We start from the raw sequence: 16,503 nt of genomic DNA, 5'->3' as shown, positions 1-16,503 counted from the left end.
TAGGGAAACGAAACAGAAATAACTATACAGCAAAGGACACAAAAGCTCGGACGGCAGCGTCAATGCGAACGAACTCCCCGGTCTCGCTGCCTCCAACCCATTTAACAAGCTGTGGCGGATTATTACACGCTTCCAGGCGGCGGGGGGCTGCGAGTATCTCAAATACCCAGGCAGGAACATGAGGACCAGCGCTAAATATCTGCGGAAAACCCCTCCTTTAACTGAAAAATTAGCAAAATGTAACGTAACATTACAATAATAACTGTCCGAAAATCGAAATCCAGAAAAGGGGGTCAGAACGTGAGAACATCCTGGCATTCATGTGGATAGGGCAGCCGTAACGTCGAGGGGCAGATAACACGTGGATGGAGCAGGACGGATGGAAAGGGAATGGCGGGGTCAGGGAGAAGGACAAAAATTGGGGCAGAGTTGAGAAATAACCTGCTCTGGTGTATCATTAATATTTCATCAGCCTGCATCGGTTGGTCCGGTATAACTAACCCCGAGGAAGCCGCTCTCTACACGCGTTCTCCGGCACATAATTAGATTCATGTCCAAACCTCATTTCAAATATTAAAAGTGAAGTAAAGTAAAAGCCTGAAACCCCTCGCCTGACCGAGCTGGACGGACACAAAATATCCTGCCAGCTAGAGCGACAAATCACACCCTGGAGGTCATGATTCCCGATGCCTGGGCCAAGGAAAAGCCACACAGCGGGTGATACTCAAACTGCCCACCTGGACCCACAGACATGACTGCGGGCTGCAATAAATCACCCACTAGAGGGTCTTGTTGGATTAACTGGTGGTTTGGGACAGAAGCCACACTATCACGATCCATGATGAAGCAAAAGTTGGGTTGGACAAATACCTGAACCAGACTGAAATCCTGATTTTTGGAGTAGGATGGATCTATAGAGATCAATAGAAGATGGAGCAAAACGCAGTAAAATCTTAGTAGCCATTGGTACCTGGCCCCTGGCCATTCCACAGCCCTGATAAGAAAAAGATAAACACAAAACCAAGAGGGCAAATAGAATGTGCATTTATTTTACATCCTAGTAATTTGTGTTCCGTATACTTATTGTGCAGATAAAACATTTACTGCAGCCTGGACCCCGAGGCGCGGTGCAGCCAGGCAGGGAGAAGCCAAAGCGATTCATCAATCACCAGATCCAGAGACATTCCTATGAATACATCACCAAGCCCTGCCTGCCCGGTGACAAGACCCAACATGCTTCGGCAGACGAGCCACCTCTGCCTAACAGCCCAAGAATTCCGAGCAAGCGTGAGCTCAGGCTGTGGCAGAGAGGGGACGCCGGTGATCAAGGGTTTTTGGTCCTGTATGGATAGACTAAGCCGAGTGACCTTTCAATGCTTTCATCGGCTGCAGATCTTAAGGCCAACCACAAGTTTAGCTGTTTGTGAAAAACAAGGCAATGGCTTTCCCTCCAGGCAGTCAGGCGGCAGGCAGTCACGCTGGAGGCATAAGAGTGCGAGATAAAAGGTAAACGCCTCGAAACACACCTCTCACATCTTTTCACTCATAAACACAAAGGAACAGCACTTAAAAGACTTATCCAATCGAGGCGTTCTCGGGCAGAGGACACAGCAGTTTGTGGGGCCACCGCGCCGTCCCTCCGTACTCACCATTGCACTGATGGTCTCCTCCCAATCCGGTCTCTCACGGGGATGGATGCTTCGCGGCAGCTCTGGTACAAAGTCATCTTCCTCTAAATGCAGAGAGGACTTCATTATTCTGGCAAGACAAAGGGAGGGCAATAGTTACAATGGATAGGGCAAAAGCACGAGTCCTTCTACCCCAGAGATGTCTGCGGCTATACAACCCACTGAAAAGGAGTACTTTGTACACACATTATGTATTTTGTATCTAAAATCTAAATTAGAAACCAAGCTGAAAATAGTGCTTAGAAGGAACGTGTATTGGCTTACATCTAATGAAATTACAAATGTGCCCATGGCTTTAAAACATCTCCAAAATCTGATCCTCTCCACTAGGAGACACACCGGGTGGGTTCCTGCCCTGTCCTGGGGTAACATATACCAGGATGCTTGGGTACACTGGGTGGCTGGATACAATTTTTTTTTGTAATCCAGCATTTTGTTGAAGGTGGATGTTTGAAACAAACGAACCGCGGCACGGCCTCTCCCCAAACCGCTTTAAAGCGCAGTAAAACCAATTTATGTAGTTACTATAAGCATATAAAACCTGTTTACAGGCGTTCTGTGCCGTGCTTATTAATGAGATACACAGCCAGCTCTCCTGCTCACGTCACCAGTCTGTAAAGTAGTTCCATTAGTTTTGCACCATGAGCCGGGGGGGGGGGGGGGGGACAGCATTGCACATATAGTCCTCCCCAGGATGAGATCAGGCAGCCTGCGCAGCGCTAGCATCTTCTGAGACGGCTACCGTTGGGGGCATAAACCCGCAAACACAGAAACCAAAACTACGGATCACAATGTGCGAGGCTGACCGCTGACTGCCCCTGGCACAGTAACAACGAGGAAACGTCTAATAACTATCTAGCTTCCAGGAGGCTTTTAATCCCTGTCCATGAGATATCCCCAAGAAAAGAAGACAGAGAAACGCATAAAGGTCGATCAAACAAGCCGCCCACCTCTGTGCCAGGCGGAATCAAAAAACAAAACCAGCCGAATGCTCATTCCAGAGACACTGATTAGGAAAAGCCGTCTCTTCCTTGTAAATTGTGCATTCAGTCTAAGAGACCGCTCTGAATTCGCGCTCCATCGAGCCGGTGATTCTCGGTACTCGGATCAGATTCGGGCAGCTGCTTTATTACAAGGTCAGCGCAAGTTACAAGCAAGAAACGGCATCGGCAGCATGCAGATTACAGAATTACGCCAAATGCTGTCAGAATGTATAATTTGACAGTAACATTTGAGTTGTGTGCTTGGGGCAGGTGCCGGTACGATGTTCTGCAACAATCGGACGCACTTTGAGGAGAACGAGAATTATTCCTGTCATCGCTTGAGTTAATGCTGATCAACAAATAGAAAGGGCCATATATCATCCGTGCAAAAGGAGAACCGGCGATAAACCAGCCGAGGAGAGAAGACATCGCCCCGTGGGACTCAAACGCCCCTTTACAGGGTTGTTACAGAATTAATTTGCCTTTGGATCAAAAAGCTGGAAGGGTAGGTAGATGGGTTGAACTTGAGGACTTCTTTTTAACCTGTTACCATGTTACTATACCTGGGGTGTATCATCTACAGGTAGAATAAGCCGGGACACGTATGTAACATAGTAATTTAGCTTAAAAAAAAAAAAAAAAAAAAAAAGACCCAAGTCCATCAAGTTCAACCCTTTTACGGACAATTCCCGCTTTTCACCCAAAAGAAGGCAAAAAACTCAATTAAGCAGTTTGAATTTTGCTACTTAGGGGGGTGTACAGCGTACATTTGCTCCAAGGGGTCAATGTATAAAATGGATAGAGAGGCAAAAAGGTGATCTTTGTTAATACAATTTGCATGTAGCTACCCAGAATCCCTTGCAGTGGTGATAGCGCTACAAGATGCCTGCGGAACAGCAAGTCTCTGGGCTAGCGAGGTGGTTGCCGGTCAGCGTTAGCGATGCCTCTGCTACCCCCATAATATGGCTGTTCGTCAAACTAACAGGTCCAAGAATTCTCCATCCTTAGTAAATACACTGTGGTGTGCCAGGGAATGGAGGAGAGGTGAAAGACATTAGGATAAAAGCGAGACAGGGAAAATGTCTGTATGTGAACCAGAACGTGGCTCAGGATAGTGTTCTGTATTATTTATAGTTTTCTAGAGCGCATCATATTCTGTAGCTGTAGAATGGGTAGACATAACAAGTAGTAGATAATTTGACTTACAGAAACAGGTGAGGAAGTGTGAAATAATCCTATTGTCAGCCCTAACCCAACAGCTGGGCATCGCTATCAACGGCCGCCATTACTGTAACCGCAGTACCCTTCTAACCACTGGCGCTGCGATCCGACGTCATGAGACCGATAAACACCACTGGAAATTCTACTTGGAATAGACCAGCAGTCAGACAACCGACCCGGCGTACAGCGAGCCACAGAACCCGCGACCATGATCAGTACGTGGCTCTGTCAGCAGAACGGACCATTGAGAGACAAACCTCTATTTCTGAGCTAATAACGTTACAAACAGCAAACGATATTACGGACGAGGAACTGTACAGCGCTGCGAATACGATGGTGTTATATAAAACCATTGTTAATAAAAACAACACAGATCTTAATAAATAAAGGTGTACTGGCCTCGGTTAAGGTGATTTGGACCACATTTCATAATTAAAACTTCAAAAGATTTATAACATAGTTTCCTAAAATCCCACATTTAAAGAGCCATTTAACCGCTCGCCATATAGTTTTATAACAGATTATAAATGGTCAGGGTTGGAGTAAAGACCTAAAAATCACACCAGTCTACTAATAATTTAAAGCCATGCTACTGGTTTAATACAAGCTGCGTTAACCCCTTTGGCTACTCGTGTTTCGGCGTCCATTGAAGGTGCCGGTGGTGTCCCTGACAAGATATTCTTATGTTCCATTACAGGAGGTTTGGAGAGATCAGAAATCGAGTCCTTAAATTAAGGAAGCAAAAGCAGATACATTTTGTAGATACGGAGAACTCCGGTAAACAAATGATTTGCGCTTCACAAGATATGCTGCGCGTCATCGGTTATTTTTATAAAACACCGGAGCAGCCGCTGACCGGAGCGATCGCTGCAAACATTCAATCTACTGGAAGCTTGGGGGTCGCATGGGAGGTGGGGGACCTCGAACACCCCATGTATCCTCACGGAGAGCATCGCAATCAATTACACAGAGCGGGTATCAACCCGAACACAAGAAACCCACAGAACCTGGCGAGCCGGGGGCAGCGTCCGCACTCCGTTACTGAATGTCCGGGAGATGCGGGCGATTCCACACGATAACCGCTGCATTCCCAGTCAGTATAAGGGAAGTGACTTGACCAGTGATCTCATCCAACTGTCTTCTGAGCCAGGAGCGGGCATTCCACCGTGTGCTGCACCGGGGAACGTGGATCACGGACACTCAGAATGACTGCCTCGGAACACAGGGAATGGGGCCAAATGTGTGACTTGTTACGTTAGGACCGATTCAAGTGGCCGAGACATGTCAAGTCACATTGGCTTTCAAGACTCCTGGGGCTTCTTCCTTAAGTATATAAAGTTATAAACCAACCATAGTGGGGGTCCTCAGCATGGCCTCACTATCCAAGACACAAGACCATTTCCAGTAAGGGGGGGGAGTCCCAGTGGAATCTGTCACTCAATAAACCAGCCCCTCGCACACCTGCAGCAAAAGTGAACGACCGAGAACCAAAAGCTGTTTCTCCTCCTCCTGAAGTTTGCAGTAGAAGCTTCAGTTCCAGCAGGCGCGCAAAATCACCCTCTCCGGTAAAACACACAAATGGAGGTATTTTCCTCAAAGATTTCATTTGACTGAATTACTCGATTTCAGATATTAATAGATTACGATATATAGATGGCTCCTCCCTGTGAGCTGCTACTTCACAAACATAATTTGACATCTGATACATTCAGTTTGCTAATTAATTCATCCGCTGAGCGAGTACGGCTGCTGGCCATAAGCTGCCAGGGAAGGATCTACAAAGCCCAGCAGAAGGAAGCGTCCGCCGACAGCCAAGACCTTTAGAACCGGACAAACATACGTGTAACACTGTAGCCACACATTTATATGTATTCATGAAATGAGATCTCAACACATGCATGAATTCCGCACAGCTCAGTCTGGCTCGCGTATATATCTGCATATGATTAACGGAAGACTCATTGTGTTTTAGCAGATATGAAGACATTGGTATCTTAAAGGCTTTAACCCCATTCTCTGTACGCCAGCTCCCGCTCTCATTCACATGCTAATTGTTCATTCTTTGCACGCGCCATTGTCCTATCCTCCTCAAATTCTTTCAGATTTTCCCGCAACAAGGACTAATTGTTAAGCCTGGGCTTGCACAGCAGTGTCCAGCGCCATTGTGTGCACTAGGCTACGCTGGCATTTAACTCTGTGCTTGCCACATACCTCAGCCTGGAATGCCGCAGATTATAAATGGTGGCGAAGCCGAGCAGATGGAGAGATGACGTTCCGTTCAGCACTTTGCTGAGGATCCTTCTGTCTCTATTTAACGAGCTCGGATCTGTCAGATCTCCCGGGAGGGAATGATGTTTACCTCCAAGGCCATGAAATCTCTCACCTGTCTGTTACCCTCTGCCACGGACGCCTCCCAAGCCATGCCATGTATGTGATAAGTGGGAGCCGTGCACAGGAAGAACGGCCATACACATCACCCCCCGTGCAGCGCAGACAGGAAGGGAAGGTAGAAAGGGCTGCGCACCGAGGACGCAGCACGCAGTCTACATTCTGTGTGTACATGTGTGTGCCTGCGCGCGAACGGAGATCAGCCAGGCAAATGAGGGACTTAACAAGCACTGAACGGTATTGCTTGGCCGAGGAATACATTTCGGACTCTATTTTGAAATAAAATGTATCCCGAAGACTAGATCAAACCCGCCACAGGAAACAGCGACAAAGGATAAGGCGAAGGACGTAAAACTGACTGCAACCCGCCGAGGATGGAAATCATTTCCCCTCGCAGCAAACCAAGAGCCGGCTCAGTCGAGTATCTCAAACGCTACTAAATCATGCCAGGATGATCTTTTGGAGATGTTCGGACTCTGAATTCACAGAGGACTTGGAAACCTCGTGCTGCCTCCCATAAGCGTCATTATTAGGGGTTCATATTAAAATTTGGCTTAAATACCATCTATTTTGGGCAAATTAAATAATTATTTAGATTTTTATGTATTTGCTCCTGAGCAATTCTTGGAGTCACGTGTCCCCCACCCTGTAACTGAGAAAAGATGAGGACATGACTGGCTTATTTCCGATAAGGGCCCATGTGCGGCGGTGCTCAAGGGCCCAGATAGTGATTGCCCCCCACAAAAAAAAAACAGCCACTGGACTAATATACAATATCTGCGGCCAAAACGATCCATCCACCGTTGGTGGTTATGGCCCTGCGTGCAGAGACCGCAGGGGATGCAGCGTCCGGCTGTTCTCCGTTGAATCAGTGATTCTGTAACAGCGGCATAGACAGCAGTGAATGCACTTTAAGCTCGTTGCATGTACCAATCTAGCGTAAAAAAAGGACAACGTCACTAGTAAACGGGATGAGGGAAACCGCATGTAACCAGGACACGGCCAAAATCCTCAACATGACCCAGAGGGTCAGCATCACCTCCACAAACGACAAAGATCCCTTCACACAGAACACACAAATAATCGTAATGCTAAAATATAGAATGGGCAGATACATTTTATAACACAATGTATCATTTAGTTAGGTTGCTATGGTGACAACATCACTTCAAACTTTGTACCTTTTGATACATAACCCACTACATGCAGTTTCCTAAATATACAAACGAATAGAGAAGTGTTTTGTGACACGGAAGAGATTTGGATGAATCCGTTTGATGCGTGTACATGCGCGCCACGTTCTCTCAGCACTTCTTGTGACAAGAAGCCGTATTTAGCGGATGTGCAAAACCCCCAGGCACAAGGAGCTTAACCTGGGGATCTTGCATAAAACAGGGCAGTTGCAGCACGACCCCAAAATCCGAACATATTCCTTCTACGAAACGCAATACTAATAAACCGCAGGAAAGGGCATCACATTATCACCAACAAACCCATTTCTAGAACAGTCCGGGGGAAGAACCGTTAACGGCTGGGATTCATTCCTTTTCTACAGAGGACCTTCAGAAACCTGAGCAGCCGCCAGACAAGGTATGAGGGGCAAACATTTGGCATGGAACGTGCAGCCATTGAACCATCTGTGATACTCGGTGCTGTACCCGTGCTGTATAGTCATCCATTATGATGGCCCAATTGCAGTAACACTTTAATGGCAAATGGCAGCCCTGGGGTCTTCTAGAGTGAATCCCACCCGCCTTCTCAAGATGAGCCGGGAACAAAGCAATATATAGATCTGGTTTCTATTTATAACGAACGCTCCTGCCTTCCTGAAATGTTACAAAAGCTGTTCTGCCTGCTTTAAAGTCAGTGATCCCCACAATACGCAGCCTCGGTACACAGACTACACAGGGGTAACTGGAACGCGGAGATCCAAACGCACGAAACGCGTTGAGGAGCGCTCGGGTTATATACATCTCTGGGGTCCCAGAGGAGCCGCTTAGACATCCTCTACTGGGAGACAATTCGCTTCAAGGCTCTAATATTCATTTAAAGGTTATTTGAAGAGATTCTTGAAGGAACCGCAGGAAGGAAAATCCTAAAAATAAACCAGAAAGGATGGCTGGCTGATTCCAGGTCAACATAAAAACCAGAAGAACGTAAGGATTACGTCAGGGAGGAAGAAAGGCAGCGAAGAAGAAGGTTCCTAAAAATATACTTTATATATAAATACAACAAAGGCAGAAACGTGCGCTTTGGTGAGAAGCGGATGCAAGTGGATGGGAATATACCGTATATATCTGAGCCCTGTGCTACCTCCATATTATTGTTTATATCAGATACAATATCCGGCCTTTGGGATATTTACCCATATACAGATATATTTACAGATACAAACCAACAATATTTATGTGAAAAGAGTACAAACAATATTTGTGTCATAATTAAAAGGTGATTCCAATGCAAAGTTGCTATGCTGGTAAGGCCACATTTCAAACTATATACCCAAATCACTTAATAAATAACCCAAAATCCTTATTTATTTTTTTCTTAAAAAGCTTTCTTTATAATGAAGTTATCATCAGTACTGCTTAAAAAAAAAAATAAACCAAGAAATCCGTGCCTCTGCATAATAATCCCATCAACGCAGAAGCTGAAACTACGACAAATATTAACCAGACAGGAAAGAGTCAACGCGGCCCAACAGGCAGAACAACCAGAACCCATCGTGTCCGATCATACGGGGACTTGAAAGAATCCCATTGTCATTGCGGTTTAAGGTATAAAAGTGATTCTAACGGAAGGATTTAAAAGTGGTCTTATCACCATGACAACCAACGGAATGTTCCTGCTGACTGCTGTATATACATACACCAAGTACAGATTAGGGGTTTGTATGTTATATAAAGATATTAAATAGAGACAGAAATTCCTGCCATAAACGCCGGTTTCTCTATTCTCTGGTTACTTTTCGGAATAAGCTCTGAGCGAATATCGCCGTAGAGGGTGCAGGTGGTGATCGCTCGGCAGGTCCATGTTATGGGGCGCTAGTCCAGAACCCGGCCCGTATCGACCAACTCCTGATGGTGACCGCAGATTCCACGCGTTCCCTGCCCAGGAGGTGGCCGTGGGTAACGGTCTTAAGCCGGAGCGGCTATAGTTCAGCAGATAAACCTTTCTCTAGAATCACAGTAGGATGGAGGTCTCTCCATGACAGGACCGTGAGGTCCCCATAATGTCGGGAAATATCAGAAACATTTATCATGAAGACCAGGAGACGTTATAGGGGAAGCTAGACGTGGGTCCGCTCTCCGTGATGCACTATAGTCAGGGAGGTGAAACGTTCTGCTCTCCTGTCAGTATTCATGAAAATGCCCCATATGTTTCCAGCGGCATCACCACGCAGCGAGACCGACACGCGGCATAACAGAAACACCACAAGGACAGCCGTACACAACACTTTAACATGCGCAACAAACCGCCGTCCCCTCCGGGACTCAGACAGTTAACTAAATCTAAGCAAAGTACCAACTGCTGATACGTCCTGAATTATCCTACGCAAATAAAGGCGCGATCGCTCCCCGCATCCTGCTCCATATACGTGAAACCTGCTAAACGTGGAACTTCAAATACAAATTTCACAACAACTGCATTAAAGTCATCGAAATACTTCACAGCCGCTGCTGAGACCTGCATACATCTGATCACAACTGCCCCAAACAACTGCCCCCGAATTCAGCGCACACGGGGGCGAAACCCCTCAAGGTACATGACATTCACCTCTGAAACCTCCAGGCGTGGGACGCAAACCCCAACAAGGCACGCAGACGCTCCGCTGCTAAATAACGCCCTAACCCCGGCGTAGATTTACCCAGAAGGGGGTTGTTTGCGAGTAGAGAGCAAACACTGCGGTCTGTGATACAAACCACCGGAGAAGGGCCGAATGTGACGGGCACTCAGAGCCTCCGGATCCCTCTCCTGTGCGCGTCACAGAACCCCAGTACCCCTTACGTCTGGGGTTTGACATTCGCAGGCATGTGACGTAGGCGGTGTCAGCGACGCTCCTGCACAGAGCCCTCCGCGTCACGCGATTGCTGCAGTTGGACAGGGAGCTCTGCCAGCCGACCAGCATCTGAGTGCAGCGACACCGCATCAAACAGGCAAATACAGGGTGTAAGCGCAGGGGAAACAACGTATCAAACAAAACCACAAACCTGCCCCCCCCCCCCAGTCAGGTATCCACAAAAACAGCTTCACGCGCCGTAACAAATAGGAAGGAGCTAATAGGAAGTAAATTGCACGCGGTGGGTTCACAGAAGCTCGCAGGCTTCAATATGTTCCAAGGCATGAGGGATGCTCAGGAAGGGGCACCGACCCATGCAGTAAAATAGGATCTCCTTGCCCACAGGTGTAAGCCGCCAGCACGGCTATATACTACTTGTATCCTGTCTACCCATTGTACGGCACTACAGAATATGATGGCGCTATAGAAAATAATTATAATGACTGCATCAATGGTTCGGTCCAGAACCCGGTTTCCTGTCAGCAGCAACACTTAGTCAAAAGCAAAACAGTCATACAGCCGTAACACTTCAGTCTATGTTAGCGATACAGAGCCGGTTACAGGGAGCCCCCTCCCAGAGCAGTCTGTCCCCACTGCAGAGGCACCCGACGCTGCTACAGGGCTGGGGATGGGATCAATGCCGCATACTGCCCCACAGTGTGATTAATGGGGGGGCTGCTTACTGCCCACAGTCTGATTAATGGGGGGGCTGCTTACTGCCCCAAAGAGTGGGAGTAATGCTGGGGTAAGGGGGGGGCTGCACATTGCCCCACAGTCTGATTAATGGGGGGTATAACGGCGGCGGGGTGCGTGCTGCCCCTGGCTCCGGGGTACTGCATACTGTCCGCACGTAGAGCCGGAGTAATGTTGCTGCGGACGCACCTTTGCTGCAGTCAGCGGGCAGGCTCTCGGTGTCCGCACCGATACCGGGGCCGCACACCCCGTCCCCTCCCGCTCTCGCCGGCTCGGGCCGACCACACTCACCGGCTCAAAGGGTTGACAGCCCGTCCCGCTTCAGCCTCCATACTGCAGGGTCTGTGGGGGCTCCGGGGGGCTACTCATTGCGCTGCCTCCGGGGCTCAGCAGCTTCTCAGCCGGTCGTTCCCAGGCAGTGGGAGGGGAGGAGGAGGCCGCGCCCCCGGGGCTCCGTGTAACAGGAGAACAACCACAAAGGGACCGGCTGCGCCTCACATGGCAGGGCGGGGGCACGGACAATGGGCAACAAGGGTGGGGGCGCGGGTAACGGGGTGCACCGGGCGCATGGCTACATACCCTCCCTCCTGTGAGGGCCACGCGTTACCCGCAGTGGGGTAATAGTGTTGGGATATCAGGTGCAGCAGGAAAGCCCTGAGAGGGTGGGAGGGGAATGCAGTGGCATGAAGTGGCCAGTGGGCCTTCAGAAAAGAGCCCAGGGTGAGAATCCTCGCACGGGTCGCAGGGCACCCTCGGGTAATTGCTGCGCCAACGTCATGTGACCTAATGTATCCAAACACATCTCTGTGCCACCGTCACCCTGCAAGGATCCAAGATGCCCCTCCTGTGGCAGATACCAAGTGCGTGGGAACCGCCGAGTGACTCCGAGGAGCTCGTACTTTCACGCTATGAATTATTCAAGAGAAAAATGGTGTCATGCTTTATTTAATGGGAGAGCTGAGCTTCCCATCAGATGTGGCCAAGAGCATTTACTTCCCTTGAAATAATGACATCATTCCCCAAACTGGATCATCAGATGCGCACAGATCCTGTCCACATTGCGCCAAGTAGAACTTACACGTTACTTACACGTTACTTACACGTTACTTAGATGGGTCAGAGACAGAGAAGATAAAGACAAGCACCTCGTATCATGCAAAAAAAACAGGAACTTACAATCTATTGCTATAAAACGGATCATTTGACCATCCCCCAACCTGAAGTGGAGCTGCCTGATTAAATGTGATCTGTTTAATAGGCATGCAAGATGTAAAATTACCAATTACAAAGGAGAGGCAGGAGGCCTCACGTCCGGCACATTAAAACGGCTTACATCCAGGTAGCAGTGGAGCGAACAAGAGGAACCGTTTAAGTTGCAGGTGGTTGAGGAAGAACCAGGACAGGTCTTGGTGTGGAATGAATGATGCCAAATGATCCAGTGTTACTACCCCCAGGGTACAGACGGTATCACCCCCCAGAGAGACCAGAGACTGAAGTCAGTGGTAGTCATACGAGAGAGTTTAACTTCCCAGCGAGACTGAGGATAATGACAAGCATGTGACCCTGCACCGCCGAGCCGTCCGTCAACATCGGTGATACCTGGGAGAAGGCCAACTTTACTCATTTACGGCAAAGCAAACAGGCCTCGGTGCGAACGGACCGATCAGGATCCGCCCAGGCGCAGGCTACAGAAAAAGATCTACCAGACGTTCCCCGTCATCGCAGAACATTAAGACAGATAAAAAGAACGTCGGAAATCCCGGTGGACGTGAGACCTTTCGTTATTCCAGCAGAGTAATTAGAATCCCAGAATGTGAAGATAGCTGATATGTATCTATAGGGCTGAGCGCATGCAGTGCGTTTAGCGTCTGTATATGCTCTTTGGCACGCGTTGCGTTCTTTTCGGAACCGGTATTATCGGCGGGGAAAGCGCTCGGTGTTGCGCATGTATCGGAGAAATCTGTAACTATCTGCTTTTCCTGAACAAAAGAATCCAAAAGGGCAGTTAATCAAATCACAAAAACCTTCAGACACCCGGCTTTGGGGCATTATTTACTTTCCCCTGGGATTTTTTAGGAAGTCTTTATTTACCCCGATGATGATGATGATCCAATGTGAGCCTGTGCGGGGCTTGGCCTGTGATCATTTAACCTTTGCCTCCCCGCAGGGACTCCATTCACAGCCCAACGCATTGTTATGTTATAGAAATGCAAATTACCATCCGAAATGGCCAGGCGGGCGAGCCGTCAGCTGGAGATTCCTTCACATCCCACGGAGGAGCAGCATGGAGGCCGCAGAAGACACGGCGCTCACTGCGGAGAGTCACAGAGGCAAAGGCCACGGTGGGGAGTCACTGCGCCTTCACACGCGTGTTAACCATTTCCCTTCGCAGCTGCTCTGCTTACCACAGTACTGAGAACACGCTAAGAGCGGGGGATTGCAGAATAATGTCTGTCCCCAGACTGCACTCAGACCTGATTTCCAAGTAGAAAAGGCACCGCGGTGGGAAATAGTACTGGACGGAACGTTACGTTTAGAAAAAGGATCCATCTTGTTTCATGCATCTGGACTGGCGTACGACCTCCATTCCAATAGCAATATCCAGCAGGATCCAGAAAGCACGTATTCAAGGGAAAATCTGCTTCTAAAAATATCAAATGTCAATCCCCAGGTATTGTGTGTTTTCAGAGCAGACAGAATGTGCTTCTAAACCTTTATACAGACAGGAGAAAGCAATGTCCACGCCTGCCATTAACGCGCCGTAATCCCGGAGCAGCTGTACGGGGTTTAAAAAGAAGTAAATACTCCTTATACTACAGAACAGAGAGAGTTAAAATCCGGTATCTCATATCCGCATGGGGACTGGGACACCGGTGATATAATTAAAAACATATGCAAATTCATGATCGCGATCACGTATGGGCCAACATATCACAGCACAGAGTCACATAACCTTCCAGAGGAGGTCTCTTCAGAAGAAGAAATGGCCACCTGGTGAGGACCACAAAAGGTGCTGTGGGGATCGCATTTAATGTTCTCAGTGTCAGAGCGCATGCACAGGCTAAGGCAGCACTTTAATAACCATAATCTACAGTAAGAAGAGCACTTATTAAACTGAAACACTATCGGCCACACAGTGAGATCCTGCCGTCTCGAGACACGCGAGTAAAAGGCGCACTCGGATTCACGTCTCCGCCGTACAGGCCGGACAGAACTCAGGAGGTAAGTCAACGCGATGTCAGATGAATTAATGGCTTCTTTCTAAAAATTATTTCCTGCATTCTGAGGAATCCATTTCTTCTGCTTCTCTGACCCAGACTTCCCATTGGTTACTTAGAACTTTCAGCCAATCAGAATGAAGCAGCCCCTAGGACAAATGTGCAGAGTCCCGGGGGATATGGATGAAAATATTTTCGGCCAGATGGCCCTGTCCTGCAAGTCTCCCGGAATTCAGCTTCTCCTAAAGCGTTACTAAACCTCAGGGGCAGAATCCATCACTAAAGTCTGCTGAGGAGCTCCAGACATTGTAGAGACACCGGACTTTAATACCAGCGCGTACACCCGTCGGGCTCTTTCAGGGGTGGAGGCCGAAACATTTCATACCATTTTCTGTTTGTCGCCTCACGGACATTTCGTTGGTTTAGAACAAAGCTTTCCGGATGGAATTTCAAAGACGTTCAGCCTCAAGGGCATTATTTTCACAAACTCATTTGGGTAGATTTCAGTTAGAACTGGTTGATTTGAGGAGTATGGAGAGAAGAATGCTCTCCGATATTAGAGAAGTCCAGACATGAATTTTACACGCAGACTTGCAAAACCAGAAATGCCACAGACATCATCGCATGTGGTTTCCTACAAATTACACGTCATGTTATGTAATAAATGAAATTAGTAATTTTATTACTAATTTTCCGCTGTTACCCTGTCCCGGAAAGCGGGTTGTCCCTGGCGGGTGGAACAGTCCCTGTTCTGCGCTTTATGAGGGGCAAACTGTGTATTTACAGTAAACATGTTAGTAACGGCCGCGTGTTTGGTGCGTCGCCTCCGATCAGCTCGGGGCATCAGATAGGCGGCCGGCTGGGAGACCCTGACAGTAACTCCGAGCCTCTGAGGCCAATGCAGCTTCCGCTTACTGCTACGTGACTACAAAGGGAGCTTCTTATTGGCTGATCCTGTTCAGCATGCGGGGGAGACAAAAGCACCGACTCCACTCAATAAGCATTTCGAATGTCGAGTGATCTAGCGGAACGAGACCTAACATTTACAAACGCAAGAAACGTGTAATGTAGACGCAAGCTGTTCGTGTAATGCGTGAATACAGACCGCAGACCCCGATAACGAGTCACCCAGAGAAGCCATTAGCGTACTCTGTGTTAAGTAAAAGATGAAGCCCCCGGTCACAAGCGATCTACTGGATCATTCTAAACATTATAGGCTACAAACAGCTCAAAGCTGTGACTGTCCAATAAAAATGTATTCAGCATTTTATCAAAAGTAACAATTCATTGAATATAATAAAAAATAACGCTAAGCAAACTAAACGTTTTATTAAAAAACAACAAAGGAAGCTGGATTTCTTAACCATTTGCTGACACTCTAAAAATACAGAATCCCGACGCTCCGGGGTCCGTCTCTCACCTTCCCCAACACTAGAAAATTGGGAATAATGAGATCGTCTGAGAATGAGTCACATTTCTGCTTCTGTGGGCTGGAAATCTACAAAATGCGATGTCAAGAACTTGGTTTCTATTACTGGCTGAAAGGCTCCATATAATGAAGGCGTTCAACATCCAAAGCCCCAGACCCCATCAGCCTTTATATATTATCTGAGGGGCCTTTAACCCATCGAGTGCTTAAAAGGGTTAGCAGAACAGACCTGTGCGCTTCATGTTGGCAAGGCTCAGGGTGACCGAGAAAATCAAAGGATAAATAACCGCTAATGTTTGCCGCTGTTAGCGATAAAAGAACAGGCTGCAGGAAAATTTACATTTTTAAATTGGATTAATGTTAAAATAAGATATCAATTTCCCAAAAAGAGCAGCTGCTTGCAAACAGTGTTATCAGCAGCAAATTAAGGCACCGGTAACAATTAACCATCGCACCTCTGGAGTTAATTCGCGCCCCCTGACACCGACAGCCCGCTGCAAGCCAAGGAGCTTAATAGACACGAGGACTGTGCCTGCTGCGTTTACAATGAAATAATAAACCACGGAAAGCCTGCTTTAATGAAAAACAGGAAAAATGGAGACCAGGAACGCAGCTGCACAAATTATCCTTGGAATACGAGGGCGCTGATTCATCCGTGAATCCGACGCGCATCCAGTCTACACGACACCCACGTTTGGATCCATTAACTACACGTCCTGGCAACTTTCCAGCCCCACAGCCCGGTTACTATGACAATGTCGATATCCGTGTAGGCTCCGTTTAACGCTACAAAATGTGAATTCCAGCCAACGAAAACATTTCA

General features: G+C 47.8%; 1 protein-coding gene across 1 annotated transcript in view; it reads right to left on the bottom strand.

The window, feature by feature from the left end:
- Positions 1–16,503, bottom strand: part of LOC149286938 (rho GTPase-activating protein 32-like) — a 92,242-nt gene that overhangs the window by 46,561 nt on the left and 29,178 nt on the right. The window contains exons 3-5 of the mRNA XM_089493711.1: positions 10,289–10,409; positions 9,246–9,387; positions 1,650–1,758 (exon numbers count right to left, since the gene is read on the bottom strand). Coding sequence (XP_089349837.1) covers positions 1,650–1,758; positions 9,246–9,387; positions 10,289–10,409 — 372 coding nt within the window. The remainder of the gene's footprint in view (positions 1–1,649; positions 1,759–9,245; positions 9,388–10,288; positions 10,410–16,503) is intronic.

This window comes from Sceloporus occidentalis, unplaced genomic scaffold, assembly GCF_023333645.1.
Source record: "Sceloporus occidentalis isolate IW3139 unplaced genomic scaffold, rSceOcc1.0.p SCAF_66, whole genome shotgun sequence".
NCBI lineage: Eukaryota > Metazoa > Chordata > Lepidosauria > Squamata > Phrynosomatidae > Sceloporus > Sceloporus occidentalis.
Note: the sequence above shows the minus strand (reverse complement) of the source record. Positions and strands in the feature narration are given on the sequence as shown.